Below are 18,782 nucleotides of genomic sequence, written 5' to 3'. Positions count from 1 at the left end.
GATTCAAGCGATTCTCCTGCCTCAGCCTACCAAGTGGCTGGGATTACAGGCATATGCCACCATGCCCACCTAATTTTGTATTTTTAGTAGAAACAGGGTTTCTCTATGTTGGTCAAGCTGTCAACCAGCCTTTATATGACAGTATTTAATTTCTAATACTCTTCATCAGCAGTGACTCTTATGGATAAAAGACAGTATCTTACTGTTTAATGAGCATATGTGTGAATTTTAGTGAGGTTTATAATCTTTGTGTGTTTCTAGGCCTTTAACATTTCTGTTGTTATGAGTATTTTATTCATACTGTTGGGCTGTCTTTTCTTACTGATATATTGCAGGTGTAGGGTAAAATCCTAGAAAGGTCATTGTTTTGTTAAATGGTATTTGCAATGTAAAATTTGACATATATTAACCAACTGTCCTTCTAAAAATGCTGTAAACAGTTTATGACTTCCTTTTTTTTTTTGAGATGGAGTCCAGGCTGGAGTGCAGTGGTGTGATCTTGGCTCACTGCAACCTCTGTTTTGCAGGTTCAAGCGATTCTCCTGCCTCAGCCTTCCAAGTAACTGGGATTACAGGTGTGAGCCACCACGCCCGGTGAATTTTTGCATTTTTAGTAGAGACGGGGTTTCATCTTGTTGGTCAGGCTGGCCTTGAACTTCTGACCTTGTGATCCTCCTGCCTTGGCCTCCAAAGTGCTGGGATTGCAGGCATGAGCCACTGTGCCTGGCAATAGTTTATAACTTCTTTGGCGTTTTTTCTACATACTTGACTGTACTAAGTATTAACAGCCTTTTTAGTGTTTAAGAATATGAAAGGGATACATGGTAAGTTATACATTTATTTTATATTCATTCTGTTATTTATTAGGTTATAGTCTTTTTCATATTGATTTGTTAAATTTTAGTGTATAAAGGAAATTAGCCCATTGTTTTCTATATTTCAAATACTTTCCTCACTTTGATATTGATGTTTCATAATATTATAATTTTTGGCCTGGTGCTGTGGCTGATGCCTGTAATCCCAGCACTTGGGAGGCTGAGGCAGGAGGATTGCTTGAGCTCAGGAGTTCGAGACCAGCCTGGGCAACATGGTGAAACCTTGTCTCTACAAAAAATACAAAAATCAGCTGCACGTGGTGGTACATGCCTATAGTTCCAGCTACTAGGGAGGTTGAGGTGGGAGGATCACTTGAGCCCAGGAGGTTGAGGCTGCAGTGATCTGTGAGCATGCCACTGCATTCTAGCCTGGGCAACAGAGTGAGACCCTGTCTAAAAAAAATTCATTCTTCTATTTAGAAATTTCTAATGTATAGGCAGTCATGTTGATCAATCTGTGACTGTATGTCTTCTGAATTTGGGGATTGCTTAGAAAGGCTTTTTAGCCGGCCAGGCACAGTGGCTCATGCCTGTAATTCTAGGACTTTGGGAGGATGAGGCAGGTGGATCACTTGAGGCCAGGAGTTTGAGACCAGCCTGGCCGACATGGTAAAACCCCATCTCTACTGAAAATACAAAAATAGCTGGATGTGGTGGTGGGCACCTGTAGTCCCAGCTCCTTGGGAGACTGAGGCAGGAGAATCGCTTGAATCTGGGAGGCAGAGGTTGCAGTGACCTGAGATCTGCCCACGCACTCCACTCTGGGCAACAGAGTGAGACTCTGTCTCAAAAAGAAAGGCTTTTAGCCACTACAAAATTATAAAAACTTGGATATATTTTATAGCTTTCTTGTACACATTTAAATCACTAAGGCTGGGTGTGGGGGCTCACACCAGTAATTCCAGCACTTTGGGAGGCTGACATGGGTGGATCACTTGAGCTCAGGAGTTCGATACTTGCCTGGGCAACATGGTGAAACCCCATTTCTACAAAAACACAACATTTAGCTGGGTAAGGTGGCATGTGCCTATAGTCCCAGCTACTTTGTGGGGCTGAGGCAGAAGGATCACTTGAGTCCAGGAAAATGGCTTGAGCCCAGGAAGATCACTTGAGCTGGGGAGGTTGAGGCTGCAGTGAGCCATAATCATGCCACTTCACTCTGGCCTGCATGATAGAGGGAGACCTTGTCTTAAAAAAAAAGAAACCAAAACTCTCATCCCTCTATAATTTATTTGAGGGTTCAGAATGAGATGGATAATTCAGTTTTATTGAGTTTTTTCCTCCATAAATACTTCACCAGAAAATATGATTTGGCTTTGTCTTCTCCCAAAATCTCATCTTGAATTGTAATCCCCACATGTCAAGGGTGGGACCAGATGAAGGTAATCCAGTCATGGTTCCCCAGCTATTCCCATGATAATGAGTGAGTCTCATAGGATCTGATGGTTTTATTAGCTTCTGGCATTTCCCCTGCTTGCACATCTCCTTCCTGCTGCCTTGTGAAGAAGGTGTCTTGCTTCCCCTTCACCTTCTGCCATGATTATACATATACATTTTCTGAGGCCTCCTCAGCTATGCTGAACTGAGTCAATTAAATCTCTTTCCTTTATAAATTAGCCAGTCTCAGGTATGTCTTTATTAGCAGCGTTGAGAATGGACGAATCCACCAGATTTTCCTTTTTTTTTTTTTTTGAGACAGAGTTTCGTTCTTGTTACCCAGGCTGGAGTGCAATGACATGATCTCGGCTCACCGCAACCTCCGCCTCCTGGGTTCAGGCAATTCTCCTGCCTCAGCCTCCTGAGTAGCTGGGATTACAGGCACGCGCCACCATGCCCAGCTAATTTTTTGTATTTTTAGTAGAGACGGGGTTTCACCATGTTGACCAGGATGGTCTCGATCTCCTGACCTCGTGATCCATCTGCCTTGGCCTCCCAAAGTGCTGGGATTACAGGCTTGAGCCACTGCACCCAGCCCAGATTTTCCTAATGTCATTTTTTCTGCATAGATTTAAGATATATATATATATATATATATATTTTTTTTTTTTTTTTTTTTTTTTTTTTTTTTTGAGACAAAGTCTTGCTCTGTCGCCCAGGCTGGAAGGCTAGAGTGCAATGGTGTGATCTTGGCTCACTGCAACCTCTGCCTCCTGAGTTCAAGCAATTCTCCTGCCTTAGCCTCCCGAGTAGCTGGGATTATATGTGATTCTCCTGCCTCAACCTACCAAGTAGCTGGGATTACAGGTGTGCACCACGATACCTGGCTAATTTTTGTATTTTTAGTAGGGACAGGGTTTCACCAAGTTGTCCAGGCTGGTCTCGAACTCCTCACCTCAAGTTATCTGCCCGTCTCAGCCTCCCAAGTGCTAGGATTACAAGTGTGAGCCACCACACCTGGCTGATTTAAGGTATTTTTACTGTAACCAGCCAGTGGGTTCTTTCTGCCCACTGCACAGTCAAAAGAAATTTACTGAGACCACGACATTGCAATAAAGAGTTTAACTGATACAAGTCTGAGAGATGAAGTTATTACTCAAATCAGTCTCCCTGAAAATCTGGAGGGTAGGGTTTTTCAAGGATAGTTTGGTGGGCCATGGATTCAGCTTCTGGATGGGGCCATAGGACCAGTTGGTGGAGGTTGGCTGGTCCTGGTGGAGCCACTGGTCATCAGAAATGCAAAAATTTTAAAAAATGCCTCAAAAGGTCAATCTTAGGTTCTATAATAGTGATATTATCTGTGGGAGTAATCGGGAAGTTCCAAATCTTGTGACCCCTGGAATGATGGCCAGAAACCTTTTAGTCTACACATGAGCAGATTTCAGGCTCCTCATATCCTCCTAACCTGTTAGCCTCTCAGCTTTACAAAGGTGGTTGAGTTCTGCAGAAGGCTATTACAAGCTTGTCCAACCCGCGGCCCATGAGCTGCATGCTGCCCAGGATGGTTTTGAATGTGGCCCAATACAAATTTGTGAAGTTTCCTAAAGCGTTATGAGACTTATTGTGAATTTTTTTTGTGACTTTTTTTTTTTTTTTTTTAGCTCATCAGCTATCTTTAGTGTTAGTGTATTTTATATGTGGCCCAAGACAGTTCTTCCAGTGTGGCCCAGGAAAGCCAAAAGATTGGACACCCATGGTCTATTATTGTTTATAAAATAAAAGTCTCTCAAAGTTTGCTTGGCCCAGCCCCAGCAATGATTAAGGCCAGTTTGGAGGTTAAAGGCAGGATGGGGGGTTGGTTAGATCAGATCTCTTTCACTATCATAATTTTCTCAGTTATAATTTTTGTAAAGGCAGTTTCATTATTAAGAAGTAACCTCTGACACTCTACTCAGAGGATTTGTTAGTTGTTACTAACTTTCATTATCAGTGTCATATTTAGTTCTACGTGACTAGACCCTGATAATGGAATGACAGGTGTTTTACTGGGTCTGAAAGATAAGGAAGGAAACCCACGGTTTTCCTACTGTCTACTCTCACTTGACACAACACTTCCGACACCAGATGTGATCCCAGGCTGTTTCCCCACATACCAAGCAGTTCTGCAGTGGACACCAGCTGGGTATCCTCTAAGTCAATTCCCTTCTGACACCGTCTACCTGGAGTTACTGTCAGCTCCCACAGGTTGGGGCTTAGTCCCACAAGACTGCCCCAACTTGAGATGCCAGTTGCAAGTAGGGTGTGACCTATACATCTGACTGATGGGCCACAAAATCAGGGGTTCTCTTGACTCCATCCTGGTGTTTGATTAATTTGCTAGAGTGCGTCACAGAACTCAGGGAAACGGAATTTCCCCTATTTGTTATAAAGGATATTATAGGGGCTACAGATGAACAGCCAGATGGAAGAGATGCATAGGGGAAGGGATGTGGGAAGGTCCATGGACCTTTCATGCCTTCTCTGGACTCACTGCCATCTGGGAATCACAAAGTGTTCAGCTGTCTGGAAGCCATCTGAACCCACCCAGTCCTGTGGTGGTGGTGGTGGGGTGGTGGTGGTTGTTTTTGAGAGACAGGGTCTTGCTGTATCCCCCAGGCTGGAGTACACTGGTGCAATCTTGGCTTGCTGCAGCCCCAACCTCCTGGCCTCAAGTGATCCTCCCTCCTCAGCCACCCATAGTGCTGGGGTCACAGGGATGAGCCACCACGCCTGGCCACATTGGGGTTTTTATGGAGGTGTCATCACACAGGTATGATTATCATTGGCTCTCGGTGATCAACTCAGCCTTCATCTTCTTTCCTCTCCCAGGAGTTTTGAGGATGGAGATGAAATTCCCAACCCTCTAATACTGCCTTGGTTTTCTGGTGACCAGACTCCATCTGGAAGTTACCTAAAGGCAGCCAGCCACCAGTCATCTCATTAGCATACAAAAGACACTTTGATCATTTAAGAGGCTATTTTAAGGGTTGGAGGAGCATTTTGCTAGGAGACAGGACAAAAACCAAATATATATTTCACAATATCAAACTAGGTGATATCACTCCTGATAAAAATGAATCCAGATTGGTAAACAAACTGCATTTGGACTGGGAAGACTGAATATACTATGACTGGTTGGTTGGAAGCCATGGATTGCGGTTTTCTGAGTACATTGTCACTCAGTGATATGTAACTGGGCACATCTTTTACTGGGACCCTGGAAGCCATGCTACTGGGACCATTACAAGAGACATTGGTCTATGGAACAGGTTCGGGCTTCCAAGCAATGTCATCCTAGCACTCAGCAGTGTGGTTTTGTTTCCGGGCACCGGAGCTATCACGACGGGGGGCAGATTGGGCTAATAGCTCCTGGATTGCTCTGAGAAGCACTCTTACTGGAGAAACCTGCCTGTCACCGCCCTCTGGCACGCTGGCTTTCCTGTCTCCTCTCCTTCCGCACAGCTGGGTAAACTGGTGTCCACTGTGGCCGGTTTGGGCCTTATGTGTGCAACAAGTGGCTTGAGTTGAAGGCCACCAAAGTGAGAGCATGACAGGATGGGATCCGGAGCAGAAACGGGGGGTATTGGTCTTTGCGAGGAATTGGGGCACTTGCAGAAGTGAGTTTCTGTTTGGTGGTGACAAGGCCAAGCACGGACCCTTCCCCTTTTGCCTTGGTCAGCTGCCCAGGCCACAGACTTCTGGCTTCCTGTTGTTTGTCTGATGAAGGTTAGAATGGTTTGTCGTGATTGGTTAGCTATGTTTAGAACTGTTTGTTGTAGCTCTGTGTCTCCTGCGAAGCCTGGTCTGACAGCCCCAAGCAGAATTGACTTCCTCCTCTGTGGGCCACCCAGACCCTGTCCTACATCTGTCCCTGTCCCTGTGAGGCAGGCTTCCTCCCTTCCTCCGTTTCGTCTGTGAGTGTCTAAGTGTCGCTTTTCTCCCTCTACTAAACCGAAGCTCCTTGAGTTCAAGACGTATCATTTTGTATTAATCTTTACTTCACAGGACTTACCAGCCTGGCCTCTATTCAGTAAACATGTGTTGAATGAATGAATTTCCAGGGTGAGATATTTCTCATACCCTGTATGTTTCTCCTATAAAGTTCCAAATGATTTTAGTCATGTAGATACTCTATGTAATATACGGTGCCAAACGTCATCCTCAGCAAACTGACACAAGAACAGAAAATGAAACACCGGATATTCTCACTCATAGGCGGGTGATGAAAAATGAGAACACATGGACACAGAAAGGGGAGTACTAAACACTGGGGTCTATTGGGGGGAAAAGGGGAGGGCCAGTGGGAGGGGGAGGTGGGGAGGGATAGCCTGGGGAGAAATGCCAAATGTGGGTGAAGGGGAGAAGGAAAGAAAAGCACACTGCCATGTGTGTTCCTACGCAACTGTCTTGCATGCTCTGCTCATGTACCCCAAAACCTAAAATCCAATAAAAAATTAAAAAAAATATATATATACGGTGCCAAACCGACTAGTGACTGTCATAAGAACAATTACATGAGAAAGGCTGACATGGGTGCGGGAGCCAGACTGCGTGGATTCGAATCCCTCATTCCTGGCTGTGTGACCTGAGCTAGTTACTTAGGCTCTGTGCACCTCACGCTCTTCATCTGTCAAGTTTCTCCTAGGGTGGCAGCGAGGATCGAAATCTTTAGTACGTGTGAGGACTTCAGAGAGCACAGAGTAAGCCCTCCATGTGCGTGAGGTGCCATGTCGCAGTGCCCCAGGCTGGTCCCAGGGTGCTAAAGAGGAATGTGCCATTACAGGAATCGTTGACCTTCAAGGACGTGTTCGTGGACTTCACCCTCGAGGAGTGGCAGCAACTGGACTCTGCCCAGAAGAACCTCTACAGGGACGTCATGCTTGAGAACTACAGCCACCTGGTGTCCGTGGGTGAGGGACCGTGTTACAATGTGATGCAGAATGCCCCCAGTACTGTCTTTCTTTCTCAGCTGCTCCAGGCTCTGGGGCTGGGAACAATGAGTGTGGGTTACAAGCCTCAGTGGGTTTGGGTACAGCCCACTGTGTAGTATTCGTAGTCCCGTTTGGACGCCGGACAGCATATTGGTGCCATTGCTTGCTTTGTGAATGTTCTGTACTGAGGGGCAGATAAGCTGTATGCATGGGGCAGTCACCAAGGCCGTGCCACCTTCAGCCTGCAGGGATGGGCCTAGGTTCTGGAATTGCTCAGCATTAATAACGAAGTCCTGTGTCATTTCCCCTCAACAGGGTATCTGCTTGCCAAGCCAGATATGATCTTCAGGTTGGGACCAGGAGAAGAGTCCTGGAGGGCAGATGGAGGGACCCCGGTGCGCACCTGTGCAGGTGAGGACAGGCCAGGTGAGTCAGGCCGGGGAAAGGGGACAAGTTGGTTGGTGAGAGCTTGGCTTCTGGGATGTGCTCAGGAGCCCTTCTAAGAGCCCCGGACTTGCCAGCCCACCTAGGCTCTGATGAACGGAGCTGTTGTTGTGTGCACATGAGGCCTCTGCCTGGCAGCCAGTTACAGTCTGTGTGTTCTTTGCTTGGCGTTCACATAGGTCGTGGCCACTCTTGTTCTGAGATCCCATTTCTACCTTCCAGCCTCCTGGCTTGCTGGTGACAAGTGCCAAGCCCCTTTTCATTTTTCTCCCACCACCTTTCTGGGAGTTTTTAGGACTCTTTCTCCCTTGTTGTGCTTTTGTATTTTGACGAGAATAGATGCAAATGTTGGCATTTCCTCTTTACTGGGCATTTCAGCCCTTTCAGGCTGAAAGGGTAGAGTCTTTTTTTTTTGGCCTCAAGGAAATGATCATACATGATATTTTGGAGTTGGTATAGGCAACAAAGCTTTGCTAGTAACCTTCACTCTACCTAGCCTGGTACCCACCATGTTCTTGCCTGCTCTCATTTTGTGCTAAACACTGAAACCTCACACTGTTTTCTATTTTCTCTTCGTATTCCTTCTCAGACTCTGACAAATCTGACTTGATACCACCTGTTTTCAGATTCCTCCTCTTTTCAGCACCTTCCTCCCACTCTACTCTTATTTTTTATATTATCTCTTTATTTATTGAAAAATAAACTTGAGAGAACATTGTTCCCATGGTGGAATACTTCATAAAACACTGCTAAACTGTTTTCCAATGTGGCTACACCACTTTTTCTTCCACCAGCCATGTATGAGACTGCCACGTGTTTCTGATCCTTGCCAGCACTTGCTATTATTAGTGTTAGTCTTTTTTTCTAGGAGGTGTGTAGGGGGATCTCATTGTGATTTAATCGTGCATTTCTCTAATCATGACTATTGTTGAGCCCTTATTTGCCATCTTTATATCTTCTCTAGGAAGTATTTTTTGTAATCTTTTGCCATTTTTCTTTCCTATTAAATTGTAAGGTTTTATACACACACACACACACACACACACACATATACACACACACTTATTTTATTTTGTTTTGAGATGGAGTCCTGCTCTGCTGTCCAGCCTGGAGTGCAGTGGTGCAATCTCGGCTCACTGCAACCTTCACCTCCTGGGTTCAATCAATTCTCCTGCCTCAGCCTCCCAAGTAGCTGGGATTACAAATGCATGCCATCATGACCAGCTAACTTTTGTATTTTTACTAGAGATGGGGTTTCACTGTGTTGGCCAGGCTGGTCTTGAACTGACCTCAAGTGATCCACCTTCCTCAGCCTCCCAGAGTGTTGGGATTATAGGCGTGAGCCACCGCGCCCAGCTGGTTCTTTATATATTCTTGATGCAAGTCTTTTAACTACGTACTCCCAGGTCGCGGCTTTTTTTCTTAACTGTGCTTTGTAGAATAGATGTTTTTAATTTTGATAAGGCCCAGTTTATCAAGTTCTTTTATGGTTCATGCTTTTTGTATCCTATCTAACAAATCTCTGACTCAGAGAATGGAGATTTTTCTCCTGTGTCTTCTTTTAGAAGATTTATAATTTTAGCTTTTAATTTTAGACCTATGACAAAGAATGAGTTAAGTTTGTAAATCTGACATGAGGTGAGGGTCAGGGTTTCTTTTTTCCATTCCACAATCACATCCCTTTTTCTTATTTTCAAGGTAGTATTAAGCGTCCATATTTCTTAAGCCACATTAAGGAAATCATGTCTTAAATTTTGGATGTTTCCTCTTCTTCATCTTATACATGAAACTCCAGCAGATTTAATACTCACATCCATCATCTAGTCAAACCTCTTACATGTTCTTCAAACCAATCAAATTTGGGCTTCTCAACATTTTCTGTGTCAATAAAAGGTGTGGAATTACGGCCGGGCGTGGTGGCTTACGCCTATAATCCCAGCACTTTGGGAGGCCGAGGCGGATGGATCACGAGGTCAAGAGATCGAGACCATCCTGATCAACAAGGTGAAACCCTGTCTCTTTCTGTGTGTAATGCTTCTTTCAGAAGCTCTTGTAAAGCAGGCCTGGTGGTAATAAAATCTCTGAGTTCTTGCTTGTTCATAAAAGATTTTATTTTTCCTTCAGTTGTGAAGTTTAGTTTGGCTGGATATGAAATTCTGGGCTGAAGGTTCTGTTCTTTGAGGATGTTGAATATTGGCCCCCACTCTCTTCTGGCTTGTAGAGTTTCTGCTGAGAGATCTGCTGTAAGTCTGATAGGCTTCCCCTTGTGGGTAACCTGACCTTTCTCTCTGGCTGCCCTTAGTATTTTCTCCTTCGTTTCAACCCTGGTGAATCTAACAATTATGTGCCTTGGGGTTGCTCTTCTTGAGGAATGTCTTTGTGGTGTTCTCTGTATTACCTGGGGTTGAATGTTGACCTGCTTTGCTAGTTTAGGAAAATTTTCCTGAATAATATCCTGAAGGGTATTTTCCATCTTGGATTCATTCTCTCCATTGCATTCAGGTACACCTATCAAACGTAAATTTGGTCTTTTCACATAGTCCCACATTTCTTGGAGACTTTGCTCATTCCTTTTTATCCTTTTTTCTCTAATCTTTTCTTCACGTTTTATTTCATTAAGTTGGACTTTGACCTCTGATATCCCTTCTTCTGCTTGAACAATTCGAGTGTTTAAACCTGTGCATACTTCTCGGAGTTCCTGCATTGTATTCTTCAGTTCCATTAATTCACTCATACTCCTCTCTAAGTTGTCTATTCTCAATAGGATTTCATCAAACCTTTTTTCAAAGTTCCTGGTTTCTTTACGTTGGCCTACAACATGTTCTTTTAACTCACCGAAGTTTGTTATTATCCATTCCTTGAAGAGTACTTCTGTCATTGGGATGTGCTCGTTCTCCATCAAGCCTTGTCCCATTGTCGATGTGGAACTGTGATCATCTTTAGAGGGAGAGGCGTTCTGACTTTGAGTATTCTCAGCTTTTTTACGCTGGTTTCTTCCCGTCATTGTAAATTTATCCTCCTGTCGTCTTTGAATTTACCAACTTTCAGATTAGGTTTCTTGAGTGGGCGTCCAGGTTGTTAGTTCCCAGGGCCAGAGCAGCGTGTTAAAACTGATGGTGCTTTTCTTCCCAGGATTCTCCTGTCAGGCTTCCTCCTTGTGTCCGTAGTAGGCGACTCTGCCTTCCCGGGGCTCCAAACCTCTGTCAGAAGGGGAACCGGTCCCGTTTACTCTGTGCCGAGCGCTGCTGCGCTGAGGTGCCATCACAGCCACTGCGCTGGGCTCTGGTGTTGTGCTGGGGGCCCTGAGCGGGTCCTCCAAATCTGTTTACTTTGTTCCGAGAGCTGCCGCCGAGGCATCAGCGGAATTGCTGCCCTGGCCACAAGAGTCGCGCTGGCGACCCGTGTGTTTCCTCCACTGGGGATCTTCTGCTCCGTGAGCGACCAGAATTTGTTTGAAAGTGTGGCGTCCTCTAGTTCTCCGTGCCTTCACTGAGAACTGCAATCCTGGGATGTTAGCGATCGGCCATCTTGGATCGTCCTCTTGTGAAATCCTGTCTCTACTAAAAATACAAAAATTAGCTGGGCATGGTGGCGCGTGCCTGTAATCCCAGCTACTTAGGAGGCTGAGGCAGGAGAATTGCCTGAACCCAGGAGGTGGAGGTTGCGGTGAGCTGAGATCATGCTATTGCACTCCAGCCTGGGTAACAAGAGCGAAACTCTGTCTAAAAAAAAAGGTGTGGAATTATTAGATTGGATGAAGACCTGTATTTTTTTGCCACATTGGACGTCACGTGCCATTTGGATTCAGTTTAGAAGATGGGGAAGTATGGATGTTTCTTGGCCTGAATCTCTTAACAGTAGAGATGTAGAAGGGAGAGTGAGACCCTGAAGAGACTGGCTGTTGACTGCAGGGCACCACCAGCTGCCTTGGTGGTGGCATTAGCTGGATTTGGGGCAGCCAAAGTACTCTGGGAGGCGTTACTTGAAACTGTTACAACAGCTGTTTGATTGGAATAAATCTGTGTGGGTAGGAGCAGTGCCAGCAGCAGCAGCCCCAACCTGAGCCTGGCCACCATTGTTCTGCCCTTGTCCCCTCCGTCGGTGTGCAGCACGTCTTGCTGGATGCTGCGTGCTTGGAGAACCGCTGGCTCTGGGTGGGCACAGACAAGGTCGATGGTCAGGGTTTTTATTCATATGTATATCCAATTTTATTCAGCAGCATTTTTGAAAATACTCTTTTTTTGTTGACTTACTTTGCCATTGTTGCTGATAACTTTTGAATGGCCAGGCACAGTGGCTCACACTTGTAATCCCAGCACTTCGGGAGGCTCAGGTGGGAGGATCAGTTGAGCCTAGGAGCTTGAGACTAGCCTAGGCAACATAGTGAGCCCCTGTCTCTACAAAATATTTTTAAAATTTGCCAAGTATGATGGCATGCACTTGTAATCCGCACTACTTGGGAGGTTGAGGCAGGAGGATTGCTTGAGCATGAGAGGACGTGGCTGCAGTGAGCCATAATCATGCCAGTGCCACTCCAGCCTGGGTGACAGAAGAAAACCCTGTCTCAAAAAAAAAACCAAACAGTTGAACAGAGATTCATCTGTCTGTACATCAGTAATACACTGTTTAATTACTGTAGCCTTATGTTAAATGTTCAAATCAGGTAGTATGAATCTTCCAACTTTGTTCTTCCTTTCCTAATGTTTTGCCTATTCTAGGTCCTTGGTATTTTTATATAAATCTTAGAATCAGCTTGTGATTTTGTACACAAAAGCTACAGAGATTTTTATATGGGATTACACTGAATCTGTAGATTATTGATATAAGACAATATTGAGTCTTCCAGTTAATGAATAGCATGTATCTCTATTTAGAGCTTCTTAAATTTTATCTCAATATTTTGTAGTTTTGAATGCACAAGTCTTTCACATTTTGTTTAATTCATCCCTGCATTTTATGTTCTTTTTTGTTTTTTTGTTTTTGAGATGAAGTTTTTCTCTTGTTGCCCAAAATGGAGTGCAATGGCATGATCTTGGCTCACTGCAACCTCCACCTCCCAGGTTCAAGCGATTCTCCTGCCTCAGCCTCCCAAGTAGCTGGGATTACAGGCATGCCCCACCACGCTAGGCTAATTTTGTATCTTTTAGTAGAGACGGGGTTTCTTCATGTTGGTTGGCTGGTCTTAAACTCCTGACCTCAGGTGATCCGCCCACCTCAGCCTCCCAAAGTGCTGGGATTACAGGTGTGAGCCACCTCGCCTAGCCAATTTGCAGATATTGAACCAGCCTCTCATTACTTGTGCAAACCCCACTTGATAATGACCTATCATTCCTTTGATATGTTCTTAGTTTGCTCATATTTTGTTATTTTGCATCTATGTTTATGTGTCATAATTGTAGTTTTCTTCTCTTACGCTGTCTGTATCTGGTTTTGACATCAGGGTTAAGATGGCCTCATAAAATGAGTTGGAAAGTATTTCCTCCTCTTCTGTTCTCTGAAATTTATATAGGACTAGCATTCTTTCTTTTTTTTTTTTTTGAGACGGAGTTTTGCTCTTGTTACCCAGGCTGGAGTGCAAGGGTGTGATCTTGGCTCACTGCATCCTCCGCCTCCTGGGTTCAAACAATTCTGCCTCAGCCTCCTGAGTAGCTGGGATTACAGTCACCTGCCACGGTGCCCAGCTAATTTTTTGTGTTTTTAGTAGAGACAGGATTTCACCATGTTGGCCAGGGTGGTCTTGAACTCCTGACGTCAGTGATCTACCCGCCTCGGCCTCCCAAAGTGCTGGGATTACAGGCGTGAGCCACTGTGCCCGGCTACAAATTCTTTTTTTTAAATAATTACAGGTATATTCAGATAATTCTTTTCTTCTTGAGTAAGCTTTGGTGGTTTGTGGCCTTGAAGGAATTTGTCTCATCAAAACTACCAAGTTTTTGATAAAAAGGTTTTTTTCGGCCAGGTGTGGTGGTTCATGCCTGTAATCCCAGCACTTTTGGAGACCAAGGTAGGCGGATCACAAGGTCTGGATTTCAAGACCAGCCTGGCCAACATAGCAAAACCCCGCCTCTACTAAAAATACAAAAATCAACCAGGCATGATGGTGCATGCCTGTAGTCCTAGCTACTCAGGAGGCTGAGGCAGGAGAATCACTGGAACCCGGGAGGCGGAGGTTGCAGTGAGCCGAGATCATACCACTGCACTCCAACTTGGGCAACAGAATGAGAGTTTGTCTTAAAAAAAAAAAGTAAATTAATTAAAGTTTTTTTCATAAGAGTTCCTTATTATTTTTAATATTTGTAGGATCTGTAATGTTGTCCTCCTGATATTGATAATGTATATTTTTTCTTTTCTTGATCAGTATCAATTGCATTGATCTTTTCACAGAACCAGCTCTGAATTGTGTTTATTTTTGTGGTTTTCATTTTCTATTTCTTTGAGATAGAAAGAAGTCCTTATTGATTACTGTATCATGCATACAGAAGAGCATTTAGAACACATGCATACTTTTCAGAAGAAACATATAGCTAACACCTGTATAATCACCACTCAGGTTGAGAATTACAACTCTTACCTCTCTCCTGGATGTAACCTGTATCCCAAATTCAGGGGTAATTATTTTTAGGATTTTGTTAGAGTTCCTGCTGTCTATCTGTATCCACAAGCATATTGTTTAATTCGAACTTTTCTTTTTTGAGCTTTATAAAAATAGAGTCATCTGTATGAATTATTTTGTGACTTGTTTCTTTTATTCACTATTGTAGCCATGATGTTTATTTCATTGCAGGATAGTGTTCTAGTTTGGGTATCACACAATTAAAAGTACCTACAATATTATTTATTTATTTTTTAGAGACAGGGTCTCTCTCACTCTGCTACCTAGGCTGGCGTGCAGTGGTGTGATCATAGCTCACTGCATGCTTGAACTCCTGGGCTCAAGCAAACCTCCTGCCTCAGCCTCCTGAGTAAGCAGTACTATAGGTATGTGCCACTGTGCTCGGTTATTCTTTTATTTTATTCTGTTTTTTTTTTTTTTTTTTTTTTTGAGACGGAGTTTTGCTGTTACCCAGGCTGGAGTGCAATGGCGCGATCTCGGCTCACCACAACCTCCGCCTCCTGGGTTCAGGCAATTCTCCTGCCTCAGCCTCCTGAGTAGCTGGGATTACAGGCACATGCCACCATGCCCAGCTAATTTTTTGTATTTTTAGTAGAGAGGGGGTTTCTCCATGTTGACCAGGATGGTCTCGATCTCTTGACCTCGTGATCCACCCACCTCAGCCTCCCAAAGTGCTGGGATTACAGGCTTGAGCCACCACGCCCGGCCATATTCTTATGTTTTATGTAGAGATGGGGGTCTCATTATAACAACCAGGCTGGTTTATTTATTTTTTTTTTTTTGAGACAGAGTTTCGCTCTTGTTACCCAAGCTGGAGTGCAATGGCGCGATCTCAGCTCACCGCAACCTCTGCCTCCTGGGTTCAGGCAATTCTCCCGCCTCAGCCTCCTGAGTAGCTGGGATTATAGGCACGTGCCACCATGCCCAGCTAATTTTTTGTTTCACCTGTTTCACCTTGTTGACCAGGATGGTCTTGATCTCTTGACCTCGTGATCCACCCGCCTTGGCCTCCCAAAGTGCTGGGATTATAGGCATGAGCCACCGTGCCCAGCCCTCATTTAGTATTTTATAGAGAATTTGAGTGACTTGTATAAATCTTACACAGCACCTGCGTAAGTCTTCTACTCATTTTTTTTCTTATGGTACGTGCCTTCCTCCTACTTATTCGTAACACTATTTTCTTTTCTTTTCTTTTTTTATTTTGTTTTTTGAGAAAGAGTCTTGCTCTGTCACCCAGGCTGGAGTGCAGTGGGGCGATCTCAGCTCACTGCAACCTCTGCATTCCGGGTTCAAGCAATTCTCCTGCCTCAGCCTCCTGAGTAGCTGGGATTGCAGGTTTGTGCCGCCATACCCAGCAAATGTTTGTATTTTTGGTAAAGATGGGATTTTGCCATGTCAGCCAGGCTGGTCTTGAACTCCTGACCTCAGGTGATCCGCCCCCTCTTGGCCTTCCAAAGTACTGGGATTACAGGCGTGAACTACCATGCTTAGCCCATAGTACTTCTTTCTTTTCTTTTCTTTCTTTCTCTTTTTTATTTCTCTGACAGGGTCTCACTCTGTTGCCCAGGCTGGAGGTGATTCTACTTCCTTAGCGTCCTGAGTAGCTGGTACTACAGGCATGTACCATCACACCCAGCTAATATTTGTATTTTTTTGTAGAGATGGTATTTTGCCATGTTGCCCAGACTGATCTCAAACTCCTGGGCTCATGTGATCCACCTGTCTCAGTCTCCCAAAGTGTTAAGATTACAGGTGTGAGCCACCATGCCTGGCTGCACTATTTTTAGTAGAGTACATATTAACACTTTATTATAAGTATACTGTCCATTTGTTAGATTGTCTTTTTTCTTTTTTTATTTTGAGACAGAGTCTTGCTCTGTCACCCAGACTAGAGTGTAGTAGTGTGATCTTGGCTCACTGCAACTTCCACCTCCTGGGTTCAAGTGATTCTCCTGCCTCGGCCTCCCAAGTAGCTGGGATTACAGGTGTGCACCATTATGTCTGGCAAATTTTTTGTATTTTAGTAGAGATGGGTTTTCACTGTGTTGCCCAGGCTGGTCTCAAACTCTTGAGCTCAGGCAGTCCGCCCATCTAGGCCTCACAAAGTGCTAGGATTAGAGACGTGAGCCACCGAGCCTGGCTGAACTGTTGTACCACTCTTTTTTTTTGTTTTTTTGAGAAGGAGCTTCACTCTTATTACCCAGGCTGGAGTGCAATGATGTGATCTTGGCTCATTGTAACCTCTGCCTTCCAGGTTCAATTTTTTGTATTTTTAGTAGAGACAGGGGTTCACCATGTTGGCCAGGCTGGTCTCAAACACCTGACCTCAGGTGATCCATTCGTCTCAGCCTCCTGAAGTGTTGGGATTACAGGCGTGAGCCACCGTGGCAGCTGGCCAAAACCCAGTTGCTCTGCTGTGCCCAGGGGAGCACCTTTTTTTTTTTTTTTGACATCGAGTTTTATTCTTGTTGCCCAGGCTGGAGTGCAATGGTGTGATCTTGGCTTACTGCAACCTCCAACTCCTGGTTTCAAGCAATTCTGCGTTCAAGTGATTCTCCTGCCTCAGCCTCCCAAGTAGCTGGGATTACAGATGCCCACCACCAGGCCCAGCTAATTTTTTGTATTTTTAGTAGAGACGGGGGTTTCACCATCTTGGCCAGGCTGGTCTTGAACTCATGACCTCAGGTGTTCCACCCACCTCAGCCTCCCAAAGTGCTGGGATTACAGGCATGAACCACTGTGCCTGGCCTGTTGAACCATTCTTATCAATTGATGTTGTTAAGAGCTAATAGGATTTAGTCCCTTTATCTCTTTTGATCCTTTGGTCTTCCATAGGAATTTTAGGATTTGTTTGTTGAGTTCCAAGGAAGACTCTGGGATTCCAGTTGCAACTGCACGTGTTTAGAAATGAGTTGGGAATTGGCATCTTTATACTATCAAATTTTCCTTTTGGTAGACTCTTATTCAGTTTTCCTTTTATGGCATTTACTAATGTGTCACATTTTTTGTCAGGAAGATCTTGTGCATTTTTTGTTGAATTTCTTCCTAGATACCTCTTAGTTATTGTTGCAGTTGTGATTAGGATCTTTCCTATCCCATCTTCTAATTGGTTAATATTAGTGTATGAGAATGCTAGTGATATTCATAAAGTCATCATGTATACAGAAGTCTTTCTGAATGCTTTTATTAATACTAATCATTTTTTGATTCTCTTGGGTTTTCTATGTGAATAATTATCTTTATAAAGGCAATTGTCTTTTCCAATTATACATTTTATTTCTTTTTCTTCTCGCAATGAATTAGGACCTGTACTACAATGTTTAAGAGATACAGTGATATTGCATCCTTTGTTTCTGATTTTAGTGGAAATGATCATGAAGACAAAGATATAAAATGATAGGCAGTATTTGCATGCTTGCCGTGTGCCACAAATGCATTGTTCTGTATGCTTTGCACCATTAAATAGTTGAATCCTTGCAATGACCATGTAAAGTAGGCTGGTTGTTGTTCCTGTTTTATATATGAAAAAACTGAGGCACAGAAATGATGTAACTTTTATAGCTTTCACTATTAAATATGATATTTGCTGTGGTATTTCGAAAGATATCTTTCATCAAGAGCCCCTTTTATTAGTCCTAGTTTGTTAATAAGACTTTTGTTTTGTTTTGTTTTTGTTTTCGTTTGAGACAGAGTCTCATTCTGTCACCCAGACTGGAGTGCAATGGCGCAATCTTGGCACACTGCAACTTCCGCCTCCTGGGTTCAAGCAGTTCTCCTGCCTCAGCCTCCTAAGTAGCTGGGATTACAGGCGCGTGCCACCACACTCGGCTAATTTTTTGTATTTTTAGTAGAGATGGAGTTTCACCGTTGTTGGCCAGGCTGGTCTCAAACTCCTAACCTCGGGTGATCCACCCGCCTCAGACTCCCAAAGTGCTGGGATTACAGCTGTGAGCCACTGTACCCAGCCTAATTAAAAATCACAAGTGAGTGTTTTATTTTCTTGAATGCTTATTTTCTGCATATGTTGAGAAGACAGTTTTTCCTCCTTTAATCTACTGACGTGGTAGATTATGTGAATAGATTTCTGATACTGAAGTGTTCCTGTGTTCCTGTGCTAAACTTTACTTAATTATGAAGCATTAAAGAAATTAATTTAGAATTAATTTTACTAGTATTTAACCTATGAATTTTGCATTAATGTTTAGAAGTAAAATAGATCTTAGATTTTCTTTTTTTGTACTGTCCTCTTATTCTGGTATCCAAGGTTATACTGGCTGCATAAAATAAACTGAGTACTTTTCCTTCTTGTAATTTTTGAAACTGTGACTGAAATTTCCTTTCCTGAGAGTTTGATACCAATCATTTACAAAACCATCTGGGTATGGCAAGACTTCATTATGGAATCAGTTTTTATAATTTAAAAAACAATTATTGATTTATTCAAGCATCTTATATTTTCGTCAATTCTGGTCATTTTTCTAGACCATTATGTTTCATCTGAGA

The 18,782-nt window shown here is 43.8% G+C and overlaps 1 protein-coding gene across 18 annotated transcripts in view; it reads left to right on the top strand.

Moving 5' to 3' along the window:
* Nucleotides 1-18,782, top strand: part of ZNF674 (zinc finger protein 674) — a 40,873-nt gene that overhangs the window by 9,340 nt on the left and 12,751 nt on the right. For 5 of the 18 annotated variants that reach the window (XM_035289528.3, XM_035289523.3, XM_054251403.2 and 2 more), the window contains 2 exons: nt 7,075-7,201; nt 7,538-7,633. In XM_035289528.3, coding sequence (XP_035145419.1) covers nt 7,075-7,201; nt 7,538-7,633 — 223 coding nt within the window. Of the gene's footprint in view, nt 1-6,926; nt 7,202-7,537; nt 7,649-18,127; nt 18,263-18,782 lie in introns of those variants that run through there. The other 13 variants (XM_035289525.3, XM_035289521.3, XM_078363133.1 and 10 more) reach the window with 5 other exon arrangements.

This window comes from Callithrix jacchus, chromosome X (assembly GCF_049354715.1).
Source record: "Callithrix jacchus isolate 240 chromosome X, calJac240_pri, whole genome shotgun sequence".
NCBI classification, from domain to species: Eukaryota; Metazoa; Chordata; class Mammalia; order Primates; family Cebidae; genus Callithrix; species Callithrix jacchus.
Note: the sequence above shows the minus strand (reverse complement) of the source record. Positions and strands in the feature narration are given on the sequence as shown.